Source organism: Podarcis gaigeae, assembly GCF_964106915.1.
Source record: "Podarcis gaigeae genome assembly, chromosome: 6".
Lineage (NCBI taxonomy): Eukaryota > Metazoa > Chordata > Lepidosauria > Squamata > Lacertidae > Podarcis > Podarcis gaigeae.
In genome coordinates, this window is record NC_139682.1 from 90,241,446 (window position 1) to 90,264,049 (window position 22,604).

Consider the following 22,604-nt stretch of genomic DNA (forward strand, 5'->3'; position numbering starts at 1 on the left):
CCAAAGGTGAAAGAATGTTCCTTCATTTCCCTTACATTTCCAACATTTGTTATCAGACAAGTGGTATATTTTTGCAAGTTTGACTGGGGTCATGTACCATCTATATATCATTTTCATTACATTTTCTTTCAAAGCATTACATGTAGTAAAATTCAGCCCAGTAGTCCACAACCTTTCCCAGTCCTCAAACATAATATTGTACCCAATGTCCTGTGCCCACTTTATCATAGCCGATTTAACCGTTTCATCTTGTGTGTTCCATTTTAACAGCAAGTTATACATTCTTGAAAGTACCTTGGTCTTAGGCTCTAACAATTCCGTTTCTAACTTCGATTTTTCCACCTGGAATCCTAACTTGGATTTTTTTTTTTTTATGCTGGTTTTGCCTTGTGGGGAAAAATGATTGCTGCACCATAGAAAACCATTCGGGTATCCAAGACTTTAAGGTAGCTGTGACTCAAAAGCATTCATGACCTTTCCAACTTATTTCATGCAAATAATGTGTTTTTTCCTGTTAATTTTGTAAACATTTTTAAAATTACTCTGGTAATGCAGAAGAAGTCCATTGTCCAGGATGTGACAGGGCTCTGGTATCCTGGTATCAAAGGGGAAGAGAACTTAAAAGGGAGAAGTGAGGCACCAGAAAGAGATGAAGAAACTTCTAGGTATGAACTAATCAAAAGAACCAAGAGAAATGGAATAGAGAGTTCTCAAAACAAAGAGGACAATTACCCCTATAGTCTGTGGGCACAACCCACCAGAAGTTCTCCTGAGCAACCTCCATTGAGTGCTACAAAAGCCCAAACAGCAGACCTCATAGAGCTCTCTCAAGAGTTTCCTGTTGACTTTTGTCCATATTTCCTTGGGTTACACCAATATTTCCTTTTCCAGCAATATTTCCTCTATTATCATTTTGGTTTAACAGATAATCATTATATCAATTGCCAGAGGACAAATAACAGAGGGTTTTTCAACCAAGAGGGCCAGTAATGTATGGGCTTCAGAAAAATAGTATTAAACATGCATTTCTTAAGCAACATGAAAATTTTAATACCTACAGTACGAGAATAAGGTTGCATTTCCCAAGTTACCAGTCGATTAGAGAAATAATGGTCTGATTCAAGGGCCTTGAATTTGCAAAACTGGCAATAACCAAGCTATCAATCAGAATGCATATTTAGTGTATTTTCTGGTTTATTTTTTACGAATTATGTTTATAGTTCATTTTCGTAAGTGTTTATTAGCCAACTTGAAAAGTGTCAGTATCCAAAAGTTGAAATGACCAGATCTAAGCTGCTGTGTTATAAAGAAGCTCTGGAACATACAGTGCTATATCTCAAATCACATTTGTGAGGCCTAGATGGGATCTGGAACTCCACTTCTCACAGCTGAAAAGAGGAGGCATAAGCCCCTCACCACCTGCAACAGCTGAAGGCAATTTAGGGGTTTAGAAAGCGGCCATTTGGCTGTTAGATCTCATTTCAAACTGCATAGCTAATAAGGAATGGTTTTAGCATGATTTAATAACAGGATTTATTGTTCCATAAAATATCACTTCTAGACACCTAAAATGGTTCCATATTTAGGGTCCTTCTTGTCAAATTTAAGAGGCAGAGTTATCATTTCTGTTCAAGTTTAAGCAGCATATCTCATGCCCTGATCCATTTTGGAATTCATCTTTCTAGTACAGTAGATATTCTTAAAAACCGAAAGGTTCGGTCCTGCAGATCTAAGCAGAACATGCCTTTAAAGTGGTTTTTGTTAGCAGCAGCAGCAGCAGCAGCAGCAGCAGCAGCAGCAGCAGCAGCAGCAGCAATGATATAAATAAATAAATAAATATGCAAAACACTGTTCCCTATAGTTCAGCAAACTGTTCTTTTGATCGTAATGGTGGGCCAGTCTCGTCTCTTGCTGTGCTGGAAGTGCTGACGTTATTTGCTGCTGCTGTTGCGGGGTTTATGACATGGAAAGCCACGAGAGGACAGCCCTCCACATTGTTGCAGATAAGGTTTTGGATGGAAGCTGTGTTCACTATGTCAAAGCCAACTTTGCCTCCAAAGGTACTGGGCTTCCAGTACTCTGGTGAGCAAATAGCGTTCCCAAAGAGACCTTTCAAAGAGAACGGTGCCCCAATTTCTATCATGGTCTCACCAAATATACCTCCAGGATATGGTTTTTCTACAAGAAGAGCTGGGTAGAACTCCATAGCATCAATATCCCCATAGAGTTCTTCAAGTTCCGCAGCCATTTCTTTTTCTCCTGTGATAACAAGAGGCAAAAATCATGGTTAAGAAGGGAATCTCCAACAGTTGGGGGGATGGTTTTGTATATGATTGTAAATCATTAGCGGGTTCTTCTATGAGGTTCTGAGAATAAGAAAGGAAGTTGCCTTACAAAGGAGGACAGGGAGAGACCCTGACTCATTAGTGTTGCAAAAGGTGCCATGAAATAGAAATAGTATGGTGGGGAAGTCAAGCTCTGCAATCCTGGATAAATTTTGCATCAACAGGGAGAAAGTCAATGCAGCGAGAGAAGAATGAATGAATCATATAAAAATCTTTGCAAGGAAAGTTATGGTTGACACAGAATAGTCTTATGGAAAACTATCCCCTAGAAGGACTTCCCACAACCTCTGCTTTCTTCCTTTTCATCCTTAGAACATGAAGTTTCCCTTTTGAGCATCTCTCCTTATAGGTGGCGCTGTGGGTTAAACCACAGAGCCTAGGACTTGCCGATCAGACGGTCAGCGGTTCGAATCCCCGTGGCGTGGTGAGCTCCCGTTGCTCGGTCCCTGCTCCTGCCAACCTAGCAGTTCAAAAGCACGTCAAGTGCAAGTAGATAAATAGGTAAAGCTCTGGCAGGAAGGTAAACGGCATTTCCGTGCACTGCTCTGGTTTGCCAGAAGCAGCTTAGTCATGCTGGTCACATGACCCAGAAGCTGTACGCCGGCTCCCTCGGCCAATAAAGCAAGATGAGCGCCGCAACCCCAGAGTCGGCCACGACTGGACCTAATGGTCAGGGGTCCCTTTACCTTTTACCTTACAGCTTGAAAAGACAGTACAGGTTCTCAGCAGAGGGGCTGCAACTACCCAAACTCCAATAAAAGACAACAAAGCTTTTCTACAGGAACTCAACACTTTTTAAAAACTAACAATAAAAATAATTTTTAAAAAATTCCTTCCAGTAGCACCTTAGAGACCAACTAAGTTTCTTATTGGAATGGGTTTTCTTTCTTTCTTTCTTTCTTTCTTTAAAAAAATATTTATTTATTTATACAACAAGGAAAAAAACACACAAAAAACCACAAATACCAAATTACACACAAATTACAAAAATAACCATAGACACATAATTTTCTTGGCAAACAATAAAACATCTATTGGTCTTAACACTAAAGACCCAACTTCCCGTCTGTTCCATATTTCAAATTCATATTACTTATTGCCAATACACATTTTCATTTTTCATAATTAAACTTATTCTCAATAAATCTAATTTCTTCTATCTACCTAGCAACTATTACTGAAGTTCCTCGAATGCTGCAACAGAATTTAAACTACTATATTTATTTTTCAGATATTCTTTGAAAACCTCCCATTTAGAAACAAATTCCTGTTTTGATTTATTCTTTATTTTTTCTGATAAACCATCTAATTCGGCATAACTTATTGGAATGAGTTTTCATGTGCATGCACACTTCTTCAGATACACTGAAACAGAAGTCACCAGACCCTTATATATAGTGAGAGGGTGGGGAGGGGTATTACTCAGAAGGGTGATAGGAATGGGTGATTGGCTGATAGGCGTGGTAAACCTGGTTGTAAGCGATGGTGTTTTCTGGTCACATCCGTTTGGATACTGTGGCAGAAGAAATTGATGTACAGATCTAGTGTGGTATTGCATCCATCAGGAGGGGTCCATGTGGAATCCCTTTTTGTGTAACTCTTTTTAAGTGGTAGTTGGTGGTCAATGTTCTGTTCATTAATGTGTTGGGAGTGTGGTGGTTGTTCCCCAGTAGGTTGAGAGATGTTGTGTTGTGAAGATGTTGTTTGTTCTACTTTGTCTTGTTCTTGTGTGTATTCAAAGTACTTGTGTGTATTCAAAGTACTCCTTCAGGCATAAATGGCGGAAAAATGCTTCCAAGTCCCCGCAGAACTGAATCATGTGTGGGGATTTAGCAGGACAGAATGATAGTCCACGAGAAAGGACTAATAATAACTTATTATTTATACCCTGCCCATCTGGCTGGGTTTCCCCAGCCACTCTGGGTGGCTTCCAACAAAATATTAAAATACAATAGTCCATCAAACATTAAAAGCTTCCCTAAACAGGGCTGCCTTCAGATGTCTTCTAAAGATGTCTTCCAAAGTCTCGTAGCGTTCTCGACACACTGAAAATATTGGGTATATTGCTTGAATCTTGGATTTGGATTTGAACACTTAAGCAGAGACATCATCTTGCCAACAAAGGTCCATATAGTTAAAGCTATGGTTTACCCCGTCGTGATGTATGGAAGTGAGAGCTGGACCATAAAGAAGGCTAATCGCTGAAGAATTGATGCTTTTGAATTATGGTGCTGGAGGAGACTCTTGAGAGTCCCATGGACTGCAAGACGATCAAACCTCTCCATTCTGAAGGAAATCAGTCCTGAGTGCTCATTGGAAGGACAGATCCTGAAGCTGAGACTCCAATACTTTGGCCACCTCATGAGAAGAGAAGACTCCCTGGAAAAGACCCTGATGTTGGGAAAGATGGAGGGCACTAGGAGAAGGGGATGACAGAGGATGAGATGGTTGGACAGTGTTCTCGAAGCTACCAGCATGAGTTTGACCAAACTGCGAGAGGCAGTGGAAGACAGGAGTGCCTGGCGTGCTCTGGTCCATGGGGTCACGAAGAGGTGGACACGACTGAACAACTAAACCACAACCCAACCCATTGGAGCATCTAGCCTTTAGCTGCCTACACAATCCTGGACCTGCTAATTGCTTTCCCTTAATTGGAGATGCCAATAATTGGACCCAAAACATCCTCATACAAAGCAGCGGTTTGATCTCTAAGCTGCGCAGCCTTGCCCATAAAGAGCAGCTCCTGTTTTTCTCTAAGTAGAGGACAAGTCTTACCTGTGAGCTCTTCAAATGACTGAAAGGGTTTCAGCATAAAGTGCTTCCGATACTCATTCATGGAGCGGTATCTCATCTGCCTGCTTCGATCAATGGAGGCCTTAGCTACTTTCTGCATTGCAGCAGGGACATTCCGCCCACCAGCTACCTGTTATCAAAGAAATGGAGTAATGTGAGTACCAAAAAGGTAAAGGTAAAGGGACCCCTGACCATTAGGTCCAGTCGTGACCGACTCTGGGTTTGCGACGCTCATCTCGCTTTATTGGGCGAGGGAGCCGGCGTACAGCTTCCGGGTCATGTGGCCAGCATGACTAAGCCGCTTCTGGCGAACCAGAGCAGCGCACGGAAACGCCATTTACCTTCCCGCTGGAGCGGTACCTATTTATCTACTTGCACTTTGACCTGCTTTCGAACTGCTAGGTTGGCAGGAGCAGGGACCGAGCAACAGGAGCTCACCCCATCGCGGGGATTCGAACTGTCAACCTTCTGATCGGCAAGTCTTAGGCTTTGTGGTTTAACCCACAGCACCACCCACGTCCCTTTTGTGAGTAACAAAATGGAGCTTAAATGCTGCATATATGTTGGAACAAGTATGGCATGGCGTTGCATAATACCTACAAGCCTTGCCACATGGTTCCAAAAATAGGAATGTGAGCTTTTGGAGTTGGCCTTCTTTTGGGTAGAATGGAGAAGTAGAGAAAACACAGAAGACTGCATTAAACTTGGTTACTTCAGATGTTCTCACTGAGACTAAACTCAGAGTCCAGTTCTCACACAGAAAAAAAACAACCCAGGGAAAATACTAGACTTGAATTCTTCTCCACAACTTCTAGTTTTGTATACAGAAGGAAAATTCTTTAGAAGAGAAAACTGAGGAACATTCCATCAAGCAGAATAGTGAACAGGTTTGCCACTTCAGTGATAAAAGCTACTTTTCTATAAGTATATGTAGAGAAACTAATCATGTCTATTGTGCATTTGTTGCATTATAAACTGATCAAATGGAATAGTAGGTCATAGGAACTTCTGGCCCCTTTGAAATCAACCAGACTTCAAGTGTAAAAGATTGAACGCTCATCTCCTGATTTACAATGTAAAACTGCTTGTGGTATTGAGTCTTCTGTCAGAAAATGCAACAACGGGAAATCAATAAAAGCTGCTGCCACAGAGAAAGCTGCAGATACTGCAAAACTGTTCCCCAAATCTCAGAAGGCCCCATTGATGATCATTCTGTGTTTAAAGGCTTTTCAGACACAAGGGTGACTTACAATACAGGAGGACAGTTGTATCATGTTGCCTCAAGATGAAGGCTATGCAATTTCTTAGTAGGAAATATATTCTTACCCTTCCAGCCCTTTGCCTGGAGAAGGATTCCACCATATGGGAAAGACCATGTTCTAACATGATGGAGTTGTTATGGATGAACTGCTGGTATGTGTACTCTTGGTCATGAATCTGGAAGGTATCAGGGAGGAGAGGGTGCCAGTGGTAAAGGGTGTTGAATTCTGCCGCTATTCTGTTCTGATATTGGAATCTCTGGTTGAAGAGCAGCTCTGGGTCAAACTTCAGCTTGAAGTGGTAGCCGCTCAGGTGCTGCACGTAGTCTTCAATCACAATCTTGATGGTCTCTCCTGTTTCCCCACAGAAAACAAAAGTCAGTCAGTCTTTTCATTTCCTAAACAATAAAAGGGTAAAGGATCCCTGGGTGGTTAAGTCCAGAAAAAGGCAATTATGGGGTGCAGCCCTCATCTCGCTTTCAGGCTGTAGTCTTCAATCACAATCTTGATGGTCGCTCCTGTTGTCCCACAATAAAGTCAAATCTTTTAGTTTTGCTTCCAGAGCAATGTTAAGTCCCTAACCAAATCTGCAGCAGGCCAACCAAAATCCAGCAGGCAAACAGAAAGTTTGCTATGAAATGCCATGCTCCCAGTTAAAAGTCACAGCAACATTAAATAATGGAAGAACAGTCCTCTTGGATCAATCCAAGTGTCCATCTTGTCTGGCACTACATTTCCAACGACGGCCCACAAAATGTCCCTGAGATGCTCAGAATCAACAATAGTCAACAAACGGTGATAGAGCTATCTCCCATGAAATTGTCTCGGCCATTTAAAAGACATCTTAGATGATGGCCATCGCCACATATAGCAGCAGCAAAATTTCAAGTAATTGTGTGTTAACCATGAGCAATTGTAAGAATTACCTGTTAAGATCAGGCGGGTAGTTTGGAACAGCTGCTCATCATCCCATTCTGGATGCTCACCCTTCAGAATATCACAGACCCGGTTGTGTTCCCGGAGCCATAACGTGGCATACATCATCAGCCCTGGAACCAAACCAAAGACCTCTTGCCCTACAGAAAATTTCAGGTGCTCAGGGACATGTGGTGGGTAGATCATTTCTGCCTCAGTTTCTTTGACGGTAGGTGGGTACATCTCTCCATCAATCATCTGTAATTAAAAAAACAAATAAATGAGCATGGCAACATATAGAATTTCAGCCAAGAATACTAAAATCCAGTTCAGATATAATATGCTTATATGGTACCTCGGGTAAAGAACTTAATTCGTTCTGGAGGTCCGTTCTTAACCTGAAACTGTTAACCTGAGGTACCATTTTAGCTAATGGGGCCTCCCGCCACCGCACAATTTCTGTTCTCATCCTGAAGCAAAGTTCTTAACCTGAGGTACTATTTTTGGGTTAGCGGAGTCTGTAACCTGAAGCGTCTGTAACCTGAAGTGTCTGTAACCCGAGGTACCTCTGTACTTGTCAATTTCCAGTGGGTTTCAAGTACAGAGATTTTTGTGAGATTGTGGCATTGTGATAGTCTATACTCCTTAAATAGTTATCTAGGGGGGAAATGGTTGCTGGTGCAGTTACTAAAATGTCTGTGGGGCTTCTATACATCAGAGGGAACACACCATTCTTCCAAGTAAATACTTTAACATAAATACAATCTCTCTTTTTCTCAACACACTGCAGCGTTTTCAGAAAAAGTCCAAACCAACCTGAAATTTCAGCTTCCCATCCTTAAATAGTCTGAGTTTCAGCTGCCTATCCAAATTCTCTCCGTAGATATGATTTAGATCGACCTGTTGAAATGATAGGAACATGAACGTCCGATTTTTAATTTGACAGATGAGACAGAGAAACAAATAGATTCAGGGTGAAGCCCTTACAAAATAGACAGAATAAGCTCAGCAGAGTAAAAGGGATTTTTAAGTTGGTTATTGTATTGATGGAAAAGCTGTTTATAAGAAAATTATATATATATATATATATATATATATATATATATATATATATATACACACAGACAGAATATTACTTAAATATACTAGTTGTCGCCCAAAGAAAGTTGAACACTTCGTAAATGTCCAGTAAAATTAGTTATCTCCCTCTAAAAGTTTCAGAACAATATATGCTGCAGTGAGGGTACAACGGAGGAGAGACTTTGGTCAGTCCTCAAAATACATCATGATTTGAATATTCTTAATTTATAGGAAAAAAAATTGCTATTGCATGCCTGTATTTGGGTTAAATATAGAATGAGCCCTGGCACATAAAACTGATTTTTTTCTGATACACAACACAGGGGGGGGGGGGGGTGTGATACATATCATTGTAAACAAGGTTGTTAAGAAGGGTTCCTGCTTTCTGAAGGAACTAATAGAAATTGTGTTGCATGCCACCCCAATCTCCAGCGGTACAAAAGATTCCAGGCACTTATCCAGGGTCCATATTTTCTTTTGGAAATGAGGCAGAGCAGAGACTGTGGCATCTTTATGATATAAGGCTTATTTACAAATATATACAACCTGAGCCTACGATGGAGGGTCTCACAGGATTAACATGCCAAAAGGGCCTTGCTTCTCCCATAGCTGTAGCTTTGAATTCAGACAGATGTCAGACACACAGTTCCTCTCACCATTCTAACCTACACTTTGAGCCTTCTTTTCTTAATGACACATCTCCCGGGCTTTTACCTCGACCCAGGAGGCTAGCCTGGCATAATAATAATAATAATAATAATAATAATAATAATAATAATAATAATATATTTATACCCTGCCAATCTGGCTGGGTTTCCCCAGCCACTCTGGGCAGCTTCCAACAGAACACTAAAATACAATTATCTTTTAACACTTGCTGATTCCAGGGGATTAAAAGTCTCTAGCACATGGAGATGCAATGAGGCTGAGGGTACGTTCTAGCATATGTGGTGGACCTGTAAAAGCATAAAAGAGTATTGGGAAATAATCCATAATGAATTGAAAGAAATGCTTAGAAGTACTTTCCCCCCAAAAAACCCAGAGTCCTCTTTGTTGGGGATAATTCAGCCTGAAATTCCCAGGTGTCAATAAAAGGTTATTTATGTATGCCACTACTGAGCCCTGTGTTTTGTTAGCACCAAAATGGGAAAACAAGCGAGGTCCCAACTAAAAAAGAATGGCAACTTGAACTGATGGAATGTGTGCAGCTTGTGGACCTATTACAGAATAAGAGAACAAGAAGAACATAGGTTTAGAGAAGATTGGAAAATGTTTATTGAATATATGGAGGAAATTGTGTATATTTGGAAATGTGGGCAGCATTAAGATAAATTCAACAATGTAAATAAGCTTTGATGGATGTAATAATGGGATACTGAATGGTGTAGTTTATATAAAATACGTAGGGATTTATTTTGCGTGACCAGGCGCAACAGCCCCAGCCCCGAGGGATCATAAGAAAGGAATAAAGACTCTGGAATTAAAAATTAGGCCACAACTTTATTAAACTTCCAAATGTAGGAAGACCTTGGCGTAGGCCTTAGGCGTGTATCCCTCCCAGCCCCCCAGCTGGAGGGAACTGGGGCTCATCAGGGTAAATGGGATATGAGGGTGCTCTGTGAGATGTAAGTGTAGCAGACAGCCAAGCCCATATCCCTGCATGCTGGGTAGTTCACTGACAACTTTTCAGTGTATGGCCAGAGACACCCATATATATAACCCCTTTAAGAGGGGACCCTGGAATTGCCACCACAGGGGGGTGAGTCACCCCTTCACGCCCCCCCGAGGCCATAACCGCCAAAGTTGTGACGAACTGCTATGGGGAAGACAAAATGCAGGAAAAATTCTTCCCCGTCCTTCAACAACAAGCAGTCAAAGACCGTAGCAGCACCCGCTAAACAGGAAGAAAAAGTTAACCTGTAAACAAGAAAACATTAAACAGAGGGAGAGGAGGGAGGGTGAATCTCCAGAGCCGACTGCCTGGCTATTGTCGGCTCCACCCCCTATTTATAAATGGGGATAGCCCCACATCCCAGCAAGAAACTTGATAACTGAGGCTGGGCGTGAACCTCCAAATAATACACAGAGAAGCAAGCCAGCCCCCCTTTATCAATAAGTTCCCTGGGAACCGTAGCACCGCGCGCGATCCCATAAAGGGCACCCACATTATCAAGTATGAGTGCGCATTATGCAAAAGGAACCATGGGAAGAGAAGGGAAGTCAATGATATTTTAAGGTTGATTAAGTGAAAAATGTAAAACAGGAAATTTAATAAAAATTATGAAAAAGAAAGAAAAGTGTCTAGCACGTAGCTCGGTACCTCCAAGCCTTAGTTGAATTCTAACATTTATAGCTAACCAGTCGAAGTCATGACTCTTTCAGCTTACCCCATGCCCAAAGGCCTTTGTGAAGGCTGGTCCTTTGTCCTTTTCTGTACGGAGGTATTGGTGGCTGAAGTGTTGAGCGAAGAACGCAAACATGATATTTGTGCCTTGAGGGCTGGGAATAAATTTTCTCCTAAGTAGAACTTTCTCCACAACGAGTTTAGACTCTGGAAGTTCCTTCTTGCCTGAGATGTAAAATAATCATTTATTTTTCTGACACTTGTAAGTACTGGAAACAGAATAGCTGCTGCAGTTTCCTTTTTCCTACAGGTAAGATTCACCTTCTGTTGTGTGGGCAGGGCGGTCCCTCTCCCTACCTGGCCGATCCCTTGGCAACGCCTCCCCAGGTGGGATTGGGCAATTGGCTGAGGTAGGCAGAGACCTCCAGGTATCCAGCCAGGGGATACCAGGAGCCGCAGTGGGATCTAGGGGGCTGGGCACAACCAAGCAAAAGGCACCCCCCATTTGATGTGGGGAGCGGTCCTTCCTACAGGAATTTGACAGGGAAAATGTAAATATGCCAAATGCCAAATGTACAGTATGTTAAACTCCAAATGTACAATGTTGATAGCTTCTTTGTGTTTTGGAACTAGTCTAATTCTAAAGTAGTACGCTGAATATAGTTCTGGTTTAAACCAGTTTGTTATTAGTTTGTTCCCAGTATATGCCCAAATTGGGATGCGGGTGGCGCTGTGGGTTAAACTACAGAGCCTAGGACTTGCCGATCAGAAGGTCGGCAGTTCGAATCCCTGCAACGGGGTGAGCTCTCGTTGCTCGGTCCCTGCTCCTGCCAACCTAGCAGTTTGAAAGCACGTCAAAGTGCAAGTAGATAAATAGGTACTGCTCCGGCGGGAAGGTAAACGGCATTTCAATGCGCTGCTCTGGTTCGCCAGAAGCGGCTTAGTCATGCTGGCCACATGACCCGGAAGCTGTACACTGGCTCCCTCGGCCAATAAAGCGAGATGAGCGTGCAACCCCCGAGTCGGTCATGACTGGACCTAGTGGTCAGGGGTCCCTTTACCTTTACATGCCCAAATGCATCACTTGCTAGCATCCTCTAAAAGCCTACCCTCTTCTTATTTGACAAAGTAAGACAAAACCTTTCAATGTGAAGATTTATGATGTAGCAAATGCTTGACATCTTGTGTTTCTCCTTCTGACACATTTTCTAATGTTTCAGCCCTTCTGAGGTATTCCCTGGACATGATTGACCACTGCATTGAGGGAGGAGACCAGGGTTGCCCCCACTGGCCTTGTGTACATAGAGGAGGAATAATATTTCATCTTCTCTTATCTTCATGTATTCAGATTTTTGCCCCTTCTTACCTTTCACACCCATAGGGGTTGGGCAGCTGCGTTCTACCGGCGGAAGTGCTCTGGTATAGTAAGAAAGGTTTGAATAGGCTTCCCAGCTTTTGTAACCATAACGGCTGTTATACGTTGGTGGGCTTTCTATTAAATTGGACCTTGCTAGATGGCCAAGGGATGAATAAAAGAAATTATGTTCAGGGCAAGCAATTAATGACTGTGTGACCTAAGAAGTGATAATTAATATACAGTCTGCTTTCACAGAGGATCTAAACCAGGCATAGGCAATCTCTGGCCCTCCAGATGTTTGGGACTACAATTCCCATCATCTCTAGCTAAGAGGGCCAGTGGTCAGGGATGATGGGAATTGAAGTCCCAAACATCTGGAGGGCCAGAATTTGCCTATGCCTGATCTAAACCTCACCAATTAATGATCTGACCACGGCAAGGCAAATTTCAGAAGTGATGTGAGATGATAAGCCCATTCTCAATTTTATACTCTTTGCATTTTTGCATCTTTGGGGCCATAGCAACTCTAAAAAATTATGACACCAAAAACCTCTTGTCAAGGCAGAGGAGTCTGCTGGGCAGGCCACAATTAAACCACCCCAGGGAGTGGGCCCAACTGTCCCCATTGGTCAGGTGGGCCCACCGCCAGGCGAATGTCCATCCAAGGTCTGCTGGCATTGGCCAATAGTCAGCAGCCAGGTGATCGGGCCTGTCATTTGCTGGATCACTTGTGTGGCCTGGCCATGATACTGCCCACTGAAGAAAGTGGGAGGACATACCACTGTCAAACCCCGTGGAGAATCCTGAAATTTGTAATCAGATGAGGGTGCTCAAAACCCTTTGAGAAAGATCCCCAACTTCCCTCGCAGAAGTACAGGCAGCTATACAGACCACAAAGCCCATTTTAAATGTGTGTTGTACAAAAACTTCTTAAGAGGAGTTTTTGCACTTTTGCTGTCATCTTCCATAAGAAACAAATTGCACCTAAGGTATGAAAAGGTAGACTCTTGACTCAGCTATTGCTTTCATTAATGCCATTTATTAGAAAGCTTAGAAGGTAGAATTCAGTTACTGCATTAGGTCAATCTGTATAGAAATGACAACTATTGTAGTCAACATATGGTACCTCAAAGAGCTCAGATATATATAGCTGACCTCCTGTTCCAAGCCTATATTCGTTCACCTGGGAATAAGGCCCATGGAACTCAATGAGACTTACTTCTCAAGGAGTAGACGTGTATAGGTAAATACCTGTCCCCACTATTAAGCCTCTAATCCAATACTCATTGACCTGGCAGCAAGCTCCATTGAACTCGGTGAGACTTCTGAGTAGATGTGTATAGGACTATTCTGTAAGAACAGCATTGAAAGGTAGGGTTACTTACACATCAATATGTATCTCATGATGGTGTTGCGAAGGAAAGGGGTGTTGTTGATTACATCCCAGACTGCTTTGAAGTGAGTGAGCAGATAGTAGACTGTGGCTGGAGCAGGTTTCAGCATCGCTCTCAGCCAAGTAAAGAATTCGGCTGCAAGGAATGAAGTGCCATGAAAATTAGGGAAAACATTCATGAAAAATTGCAAATAAGAACTGAAGAAAACTGGACCGCCATATGTCCAGGGAGAATCTGCGAAAGGTGGATGTTTGTCCTGGATATTAGGCAAGTAAATAAAAAAAAAATGATGATTTTAGGGCTTTTGCGGGGGGGGGGGGGAGTGCAACAACTCTTGGATTTGTCTAAAAAAAATTCAACAATTTTCGGGGTGTCCTGGTTTGAAATATGGCAACCCTTTGTTTGAAACCTTTGACACTACCTTAAACTAAGGTATCTCCAGCTGTTTTTGGACTGCAACTCTCATCAGCCCTAGGCAGCAGGACCAGTGGTCAGGATTTATGGGAAATATAGTCCAAAAACAGCTGGAGACCCAAGTCTGGGAAACTCTGATTATTGCTATTACTGATTATCTAAATCAGTAATAACTTTACTGACTAGTGGCCTTTCTCCATGGCTTCAAACAGGAGTCTTTCCCTACCTTACCTGGTGCCACTAGAAATTGAACCTGGAACCAGCTATTTGTGGGATAAAGGTAAAGGAACCCCTGACCATTAGGTCCAGTTGTGACCGACTCTAGGGTTGCATGCTCATTTCGCTCTATAGGCCGAGGGAGCTGGCGTTTGTCCGCAAACAGCTTCTGGGTCATGTGGCCAGCATGATTAAGCCACTTCTGGCGAACCAGAGCAGCACACGGAAACACTGTTTACCTTCCCGTCGGAGCGGTACCTATTTATCTACTTGCACTTTGACGTGCTTTCGAACTGCTAGGTTGGCAGGAGCAGGGACCGAACAACGGGAGCTCACCCTGTTGCGGGGATTCGAACCACTGACCTTCTGATCAGCAAGCCCTAGGCTCTGTGGTTTAACCCACAGCGCCACCCGCATCCCATTTGTGGGATACCCAGCCTCATATAACTAACATGCTTAAGTCTAATTAATGCATGAAGGGGTTAATACCATAGAGCAAGCTGTCCTGCCAGCCTTAAATATGTGCACTTCCCCTCATTTTGGGAGGAACAAGTTAATCAAGCCTTTGTCTATTTGAGAAGTTCAACATGTGAGAATGTCTGAGCTGGTTGCTCCTGTTTAGACCACATGACTCAGAGAAACCGCTACTGAGTTCTTATACCAATTAGTTCAACTGGTTAGCTACTACAAAGCTGAACTGTTATGAGTTTGAGGGTGCCAGACCACTACAATAATTTAGGAACCTTCATCACTTTGTAATTAAGCCAAGTTTTATTGCCTGTGCAATTTTCTGAAGCTCATGAATCTGACCTTTGGAGAGTTTGTAAGTAAACCATTTTTAACTTACCAAAAAACGTGTGGTCTTTTCCTATGCTGCAGGGAAAGTGGAACTTTTGAAGGAACTTGAAAGGGCACATTTTAAAGGTCCAATAGCCTATATTTCCATGCTTACTTTGCTACATATTTTGTGATTTTAAATCTCTACAGGAGTTCCCTCACCAAAGAGTACTTGGTACTTGCCCCAAACTTGCCCCAGAATTTCTCCTTTTATACCCATTTTTAACTTGAACCAACCCTGTGCAAAATGATGTGCTCTTTACATCACTGGACTATGGCTTTTCTCCCAAATGTTAATTGTGCAAGTGTAACTTTCTGGAATACGTACGTGTAGTGCAGTTTTCCCCGTAATAACCAGTCCGCGTACAGTCACATTCATAATGGTCAAATCCTGTTGTCATGCAGATTCCTCTGTTTTGGCATGGATTTGAGCAGCAAGGATTAACTGAAAAGGAATCGAGAGGTGTGCAATTAAGTGACATCTAGCGCAGTGGTGTCCAAACTTTTTTCAAAGAGGGCCAAATTTGATGAAGTGAAGAGCCGTGAGGGCCAACCAAAGGGCCGACCAAAGTTGTTGAGCTTTTTTAAGGATTGAAGTTGTTGAGGGTTTTTTAGGATTTCACCCCAGGAAAAAATGAACTGTCACAGGGGCCAGATTAAACCAACCGGTGGGCCGGATTAGGCCCCCAAAACAGATTTTGGACATGGCTGATCTAGAGTCTTATAAAAATCCATGAACTAGTGCTAATGAATTAGATCCCAATAGATTCACTGCTGCTTGATATTATTAGATTATATTTGCTCTCACATTACATTCAGCCTTTTTTACTTTGATACTGCATCCTTCAAATGTTATGGTATGGCTGTAGAAGGATGGGGAGGCAGCAGTAGGCAAGCCCTTTACCTACAAGATCCCAGCAGCTGCAAGTAGTGCCCTGAACAGTCTTTATTTTTTGTGCCTTCCCTTCTTTTCCATTTTTTGCTGTGCTTCAGCATTGTTGTCGTTTAGTCGTGTCCGACTCCAGAGCACTCCTGTCTTCCACTGCCTCCCACCGTTTGGTCAAACTCATGTTAGTAGCTTCAACAACACTGTCCAACCATCTCGTCCTCTGCCGTCCCCTTCTCCTTCTGCCCTCCATCTTTCCCAACACCAGGGTCTTTTCCAGGGAGTCTTCTCTTCTCATGAGGTGGCCAAAGTACTGGAGCCTCAGCTTCAGGATCTGAGCCAGTGTGGTGTAGTGGTTAAGAGCGGTAGACTCGTAATCTGGGGAACCGGGTTTGCGTCTCCGCTCCTCCACATGCAGCTGCTGGGTGACCTTGGGCAAGTCACACTTCTTTGAAGTCTCTCAGCCCCACTCACCTTACAGAGTGTTTGCTGTGGGGGAAGAGGGAAAGGATAATGTTAGCGGCTTTGAGACTCCTTCGGGTAGTGATGAAGCGGGATATCATATCCAAACTACTACTACTACTACTACTATTCTTCTTCTTCTTCTTCTTCTTCTTCTTCTTCTTCTTCTTCTTCTTCTTCTTCTTCTTCTTCTTCCTTCCAGTGAGCACTCAGGGCTGATTTCCTTCAGAATGGAGAGGTTTGATCTTCTTGCAGTCCATGGGACTCTCAAGAGTCTCCTCCAGCACCATAATTCAAAAGCATCAATTCTTCGGCGATCAGCCTTCTTTATGGTCCAGCTCTCACTTCCATACATCACTACTGGGAAAACCATAGCTTTAACTATACAGACCTTTGTTGGCAAGGTGATGTCTCTACTTTTTAAGATGCTGTCTAGGTTTGTCATTGCTTTTCTCCCAAGGAGCAGGCATCTTTTAATTTCGTGACTGCTGTCACCATCTGCGACGATCATGGAACCCAAGAAAGTAAAATCACTGCATTTCTTCCCCTTCTATTTATTAAGACAGATGTGGCCATTTCTGGACAGAAAAGCTCGACCACAGCCATCTGTGCACTGGTAACTTCCAGACTGGATTGCTGCAGTTCTCTGTATGTGGGGATGCCTTTAAGACTGATCCGGAAGCGGCAGTTGGTGTAAAATATGGCAGCTGCTCAGTAGGGCAGGCTATTGCTGAAAGAATTGCCCATTGCTGAAAGAATTGCACTGAGTGCCAGGCTAAGGGCTCATCAACACTTCTGATTGTCCCACAGAATTGTAACTGGGAAGGGACCCAAAGGATTGACGCGCAGCGTAAATTAATAATGCAGAGTCTTAAAGAGCTTTACTGCGTTAAAATAAACTTCTTCATAAACAACATGGTTCCAAACAGTTTGACTGAGATTACATACTGCTCACATCTGAGGCAGACAGACTCTGACTGAAATCTTACAGAGAACACACAGAGAAAATGGCTGCTAAGTCACATGGCAGAGTGACTCAACAGTTAGCAGTTAGGGCTGAATAACTTTTGTAGGCCCAAATGATTGTGCAGTCCCACCACTTCCCAGCCTGCTTTGCTGCTTCTGCTCTCGTGTCTTTGTCACATGACAAGGATCACCTGTTCCACCCCCTGCATTGCTGGAAACCTGCCCACAGTTATCCCTGGGTGGACTTGAACCACCAACCTTCTAGTTAATAGCCGGACCCAGGGTTTTGCCTTGATCCTGCTACTTTCCCCCAGAAAACCCACTCTTTAGTGATAAATCAAAACAAACAGCCTTGTATAAGAAACTCGATTGCTCTTTGTTCTGATTCAGCACTAAAGATTGGGTTTCCCCAAGAGGAAGCAATGGGGCAAATGGAGGTGTGGGAAACCCCTAGGTTCAAGGTGCTGGTTTTGCTGTTGAAAGCACTATATGGTTTGGGACCAGGATACCTAAAAGATGGATTCGCCCCTTATTTGCCCAGTCAGTACCTGAGCTCTGCAGCTGAGGGCCTCCAGCAGCTAACATCTTATAACAAGGTTCATTCTGTACAATATAAGAACTGGTGACACATACCCTGTAGAATTACCTCCTGTCACAACAGGTGACACTGTGGTCTAAACCACTGAGCCTAGGGCTTGCCGATCAGAAGGTTGGCGGTTCAAATCCCCACGACGGGGTGAGCTCCCATTGCTCAGTCCCAGCTCCTGCCAACCTAGCAGTTTGAAAGCATGTCAAAGTGCAAGTAGATAAATAGGTACTGCTCCATCAGGAAGGTAAATGCTGTTTCCGTGCGCTGCTCTGGTTTGCCAGAAGCGGCTTAGTCATGTGGGCCACATGACCCGGAAGCTGTATGCTGGCTCCCTCGGCCAATAAAGCAAGGTGAGCGCCGCAACCCCAGAGTCGTCTGCGACTGGACCTAATGGTCAGGGGTCTCTTTACCTTTACCTAAATATTAGACAGGTGCCACCTCTGTTGTGTTTTTGACACCTACTGAAGACCTTCCTTTGAAACAAGCCTTTGAAGTAGACTTTGTCCCAGTGTGCATCAGTATTGGAATTGTTCTTAAGAACCTCTGCTGAACATCTACACCTTCAGCTAATGCTCTTAAGATGTTTTTGTTGTTCTGTTGCTTGTTGTTTGCTGCCCTGGGCTCCTTGGGGAGGGAAGGTGGGAGATAAATGCAATAATAATAAAGAAACTTCATTCAGTGTCATTATTAGCAACCTGGCAATGTTGCTTTCTTCCATTGGTGCTACAGTAGTAAGACACACTAACACCGAAAGGTCTTTCTAGTTGAACGTTTAGTTGTAGAAAAACTCTGGATGAAATTAAGGGGAGTCTACTATTGGCAAAGGTGGAGTAAAATGTGATGGCTTTCTCCATGCAAATCTTACACAATGGATTTCATTAGTCCAAATATTCAAATCCTTGAATAAGAGTCATTCTGTATGATTTACCGTATTTTTCCGTGTATAAGACAAGGTTTTTAAACCTAAAAATTAGGTTTAAAATTAGGGCTTGTCTTATACATGGGTAGTGTTGAGGGGTGTTTTCTTAATTTGGAGTCCCCAAATATAGGGGGTGTCTTATACATGGGGGTGTCTTAACTAAAACCTACAGGTAGAAAATACTCTCATTTGCAGGAGTAAATGTAATGCAAGATCTAAATATACTATGGTTTTCATTCAGCTATTCATCTTTATGCTACTTGCTTGCCAAAATCATTTCCAGGAGGTTTGAAACTATAAAACAAATTATAAAAGCTATGCAAAAATAAAACAGATCCACCAAAGCATTAAAACATTCTTAATTAAAATACACACTGAAACAAGCCACTTCAAAAGCATAGCGATTTAAACAGTTAACGGCAATTAAAACAAGAAGATCAGAAAGTCAAGTTTATCCTGCTCTGTCGAATCCCATTCCATTGTAGCCAAAGCAAGCCCCACTGGGTGGGCATGTATAATCTTGTGCACCTGGAAGAGTATTTAATTATTTCAGCAGGTTTTAATCTGATCCTATCACTTCCTATATCTTCACTGCCCCAGAATGGCATTTGATGTATGGTCTCAGAGACTCAAAGTATAAGTGACATTGCAGTTTCTAAACCACACACCCCCTGCCCCCGAACGTGGCTCTAAAAGTTTATTATAATCTCTTAAAAGGATAATTAGCAATAAGCGCTTCCCGAACCACTGGAAATCATTTACCTGCTTTTGCCTCTGCAGCATAGACTGTTCACATATAAATGAGTAGATGTAAAAAAAAAGACAAAGCATACAGTGGTTTAAAAACAGAAGTCCCAATGCCTCTCCCCATTTTTCAGGCTACACAAATGATATAGAGGGGGAAAGGCACAAGATGTTGGACATAATATAACGTTTGCTGACTGGGAACAGTTGTGGACCACAGGTATGAAATTCACGGCATGTAATGCCTTAAGAGAGAATATTATGAAAATGATATACAGGTGGTACATGACACCAGTCAAGCTTGCAAAAATATATCATTTGTCCGATAATAAGTGTTGGAAATGTAAAGAGAATGAAGGTACATTCTTTCACCTTTGGTGGACATGCCCAAGGATTAAGGCTTTCTGGGAGATGATCTATAATGAAATGGAAAAGGTATTTAAATATACCTTCCTGAAGAAACCAGAGGCCTTTCTCCTGGGCATGGTCGGCCAATTGGTGCCAAAGAAGGATAGAACTTTCTTTATGTACGCTACAACAGCAGCAAGAATACTCATTGCAAAGTATTGGAAGACACAAGATCTACCCACCCTGGAAGAATGGCAGATGAAAGTGATAGACTATATGGAACTGGCAGAAATGACTGGCAGAATCCGGGACCAGGGAGAAGAGTTGGTGGAAGAAATTCAAAGACTATTTGCAGAAACATTGTAAAATTATAAAGCTATAATATGTTAAGATATAGAATTAAGACAAAAACAAAGAGGGAAAGGATTTGCTGAATTAACCATGCGAACTGGAATACAAAAAAGGGAGGTGTGAGGAGGTCAGGGAAACAAGTAAACGAAATATAAGATATGAAAAGATTGATTTGTTTTTAATTGTTTTCTATTTACTTTTTCTGTATTTTGTATTTTTTCTATGTATTTTTGTACTTTTTTATTTTTCTCCTTTTTTTCTTTTTTATTCAGTAACTTTTTTCTTTTTGTAAAACTTTAATAAATATCTTTTTTAAAAAAATAGAGGGGGGAAGGCTGTTATTAGCTCCAAGATCAAACACTTTTAAAGCTTCCTGCCCCTTGTTCTCCCTTATATATAATTTCCTTCCCAATGAGAAAATCAGCCAGAGATATTGAGGAAAGGATATGAATGGGGGCATAATCTTCAGTTAGTGTGTTTCATTAATCTTTTCAGAATGAGTGCACAGAAGGCAGAATACAGGCATTTTTCTCTACGTTTGACTTTTGTTAAAGGAAATTAAGCCTAATTCAGACAACACAGGTATCGAGGAGACAAAGCCAGAAATAATTATATTCAGTTAAATTGCATTCATAGATACAAGGATAAAACCACTCATGCTCTTACAGTCCAAACAGAGCGCTCTAAACTCTTATCTGTAGAGTTCCTGCTAAGTCTTCTTCTCCCCTTCAACTTCATCGTCCACCTAACCTGTCCATAAAATGCCTCGTAGGGACAGCTGTGTGAAACTTTCAGGAAACTTAGAAGTTAACCTCTTATTTCAGGATGACTTAAACATTTCCAAACACCACCCCTTGTTTTCAGTTAAGAGCCACTTTGATCCATAACTGTAACCCCAAATCATTCTTAAATACCGAAGGAACTCCAGGAAGAGACTACCATGAGAAACATCTTGGGAGTACATTTTAACAGCCCAATCCCATCCTTACTCAGAAGTAAGTCCTGTTGCACTCAGCGGGACTTAGGTTGAAGCAAGAGGGCACACAACTGCAGCACAACAAAGCGCTGGCTTTTGTAAATGGTTATAACTAATTTAAATGGGTCAACAGAGGAGGAGAAAAAGGAGTCACGATGCTCACCTGCTTGGCTGATGGCAGAGAGAGAAAACAGAACAATGCAGGTTAAAAACATTTCCTAACTTTGAGGAGAAAGTAGCAGACTCAGCTTCTGTTATTTAGTATATAATATGATTATATGTTATGATAAATATTAATATAAATATAATATTATAATAAAGATAAATTCCTGAGGAGTTGTGGCGCAATGACTCCTACTCGTTGTTTACCCCTGCAGGATTAGCAATTTCTGCTCTTGGTGCTAATTTTGTGTCTGGAGTAGGTCCAGCAGATGATCTGCCTTTACGGACCAGTTAGTGATGGCTTATAAACCTGAAGCAAGCAAACTCCACCCCTTATTCATAACAAACTAAGGGTGGCAGAGTGTGTGGGGGGGTGATCAATTAAAGTTGGAACAGATTATCCTCGTGTTCTCTTTCAACTCTGTTATTCTTTCTCCATAAACAATTGTATCAGCCCCGTGGTTTTCCATGGATCTGAGGGCAATGAAACAATCGCTGAAATGCTAGAGCACCGGTGGTGGATAACTCATTCTGTAGCTGACCAGACACGGGTTAGAGCTCAACGTCGAGCCTACCAAGTGGCGGTAGCGACGGCGAAGAAGACTTTCTTCACTGCCTCTATTGCATCTGCAGAAAATAGCAGCAGGAGACTTTTTCAGGTGGCTCGCAATTTAGCGGAACCACCTGCTACATCGGGGCCCAGTACGGGCCACATGTTCTCCTGCAATGATTTTGCAATGTTTTTTTGCAGATAAAGTCGCTCAGATTCGGGAAGAGGTAGACTCCACCGTGGGAGCAGGGCCGGGGCGGGGGAGTGCTAGAGTCCTGTCTAGTCAAGTTGCGTGGGATCCATTTCAATCTGTTACCTCCAAGGATGTGGACAGGCTGCTTGGACGAGTGAAACCAACCACCTGTCTCCTTGATCCTTGCCCATCCTGGCTTATAAAAGCTAGCCGGGAAGGGCTGGGCGATGGGCTTCGCAGGGTGGTGAATGCTTCTCTCTGTGAGGGAGTCTTCCCAGACCCGCTGAAAGAGGCAGTTATCAAACTGCTTCTTAAAAAAACCATCTTTAGATGCTGCCAATATGGCCAACTATCGCCCAGTCTCAAATCTTCCATTCTTGGGCAAGGTGATTGAGCGAGTGGTTGCTGAACAACTCCAGGCACACCTGGAAGAAGCGGACCATTTGGATCCCTTCCAGTCGGGATTCAGGCCTCATCATGGGACTGAAACTGCCTTGTTCGCAC

General features: G+C 42.6%; 1 protein-coding gene and 1 pseudogene across 5 annotated transcripts in view; one reads left to right on the forward strand and one right to left on the reverse strand.

Annotated features, from left to right (window-relative positions):
* LOC310846869 (small nuclear ribonucleoprotein Sm D2 pseudogene) overlaps window positions 1–22,604 on the forward strand; it is a 226,196-nt pseudogene that overhangs the window by 147,596 nt on the left and 55,996 nt on the right. The window lies entirely within an intron of this gene.
* LOC310846779 (prostaglandin G/H synthase 2-like) lies at window positions 1,776–21,410 on the reverse strand (the record flags this gene model as incomplete). Of its 4 annotated transcripts, none has more annotated exons than XM_083743867.1 (10): window positions 1,776–2,259; window positions 5,121–5,268; window positions 6,465–6,751; window positions 7,324–7,570; window positions 8,129–8,212; window positions 10,780–10,961; window positions 12,103–12,246; window positions 13,479–13,622; window positions 15,283–15,399; window positions 21,359–21,410. In XM_083743867.1, the coding sequence occupies 10 exons, from the start codon at window positions 21,408–21,410 to the stop codon at window positions 1,856–1,858; spliced, it is 1,809 nt and encodes a 602-aa protein (XP_083599993.1). In that variant the 3' UTR covers window positions 1,776–1,855. The 4 variants fall into 4 exon arrangements, with proteins under 4 accessions (XP_083599993.1, XP_083599992.1, XP_083599994.1 ...); XM_083743866.1 differs by lacking the exon at window positions 21,359–21,410 and adding an exon at window positions 15,863–15,987; XM_083743868.1 differs by lacking the exon at window positions 21,359–21,410 and adding an exon at window positions 15,859–15,950.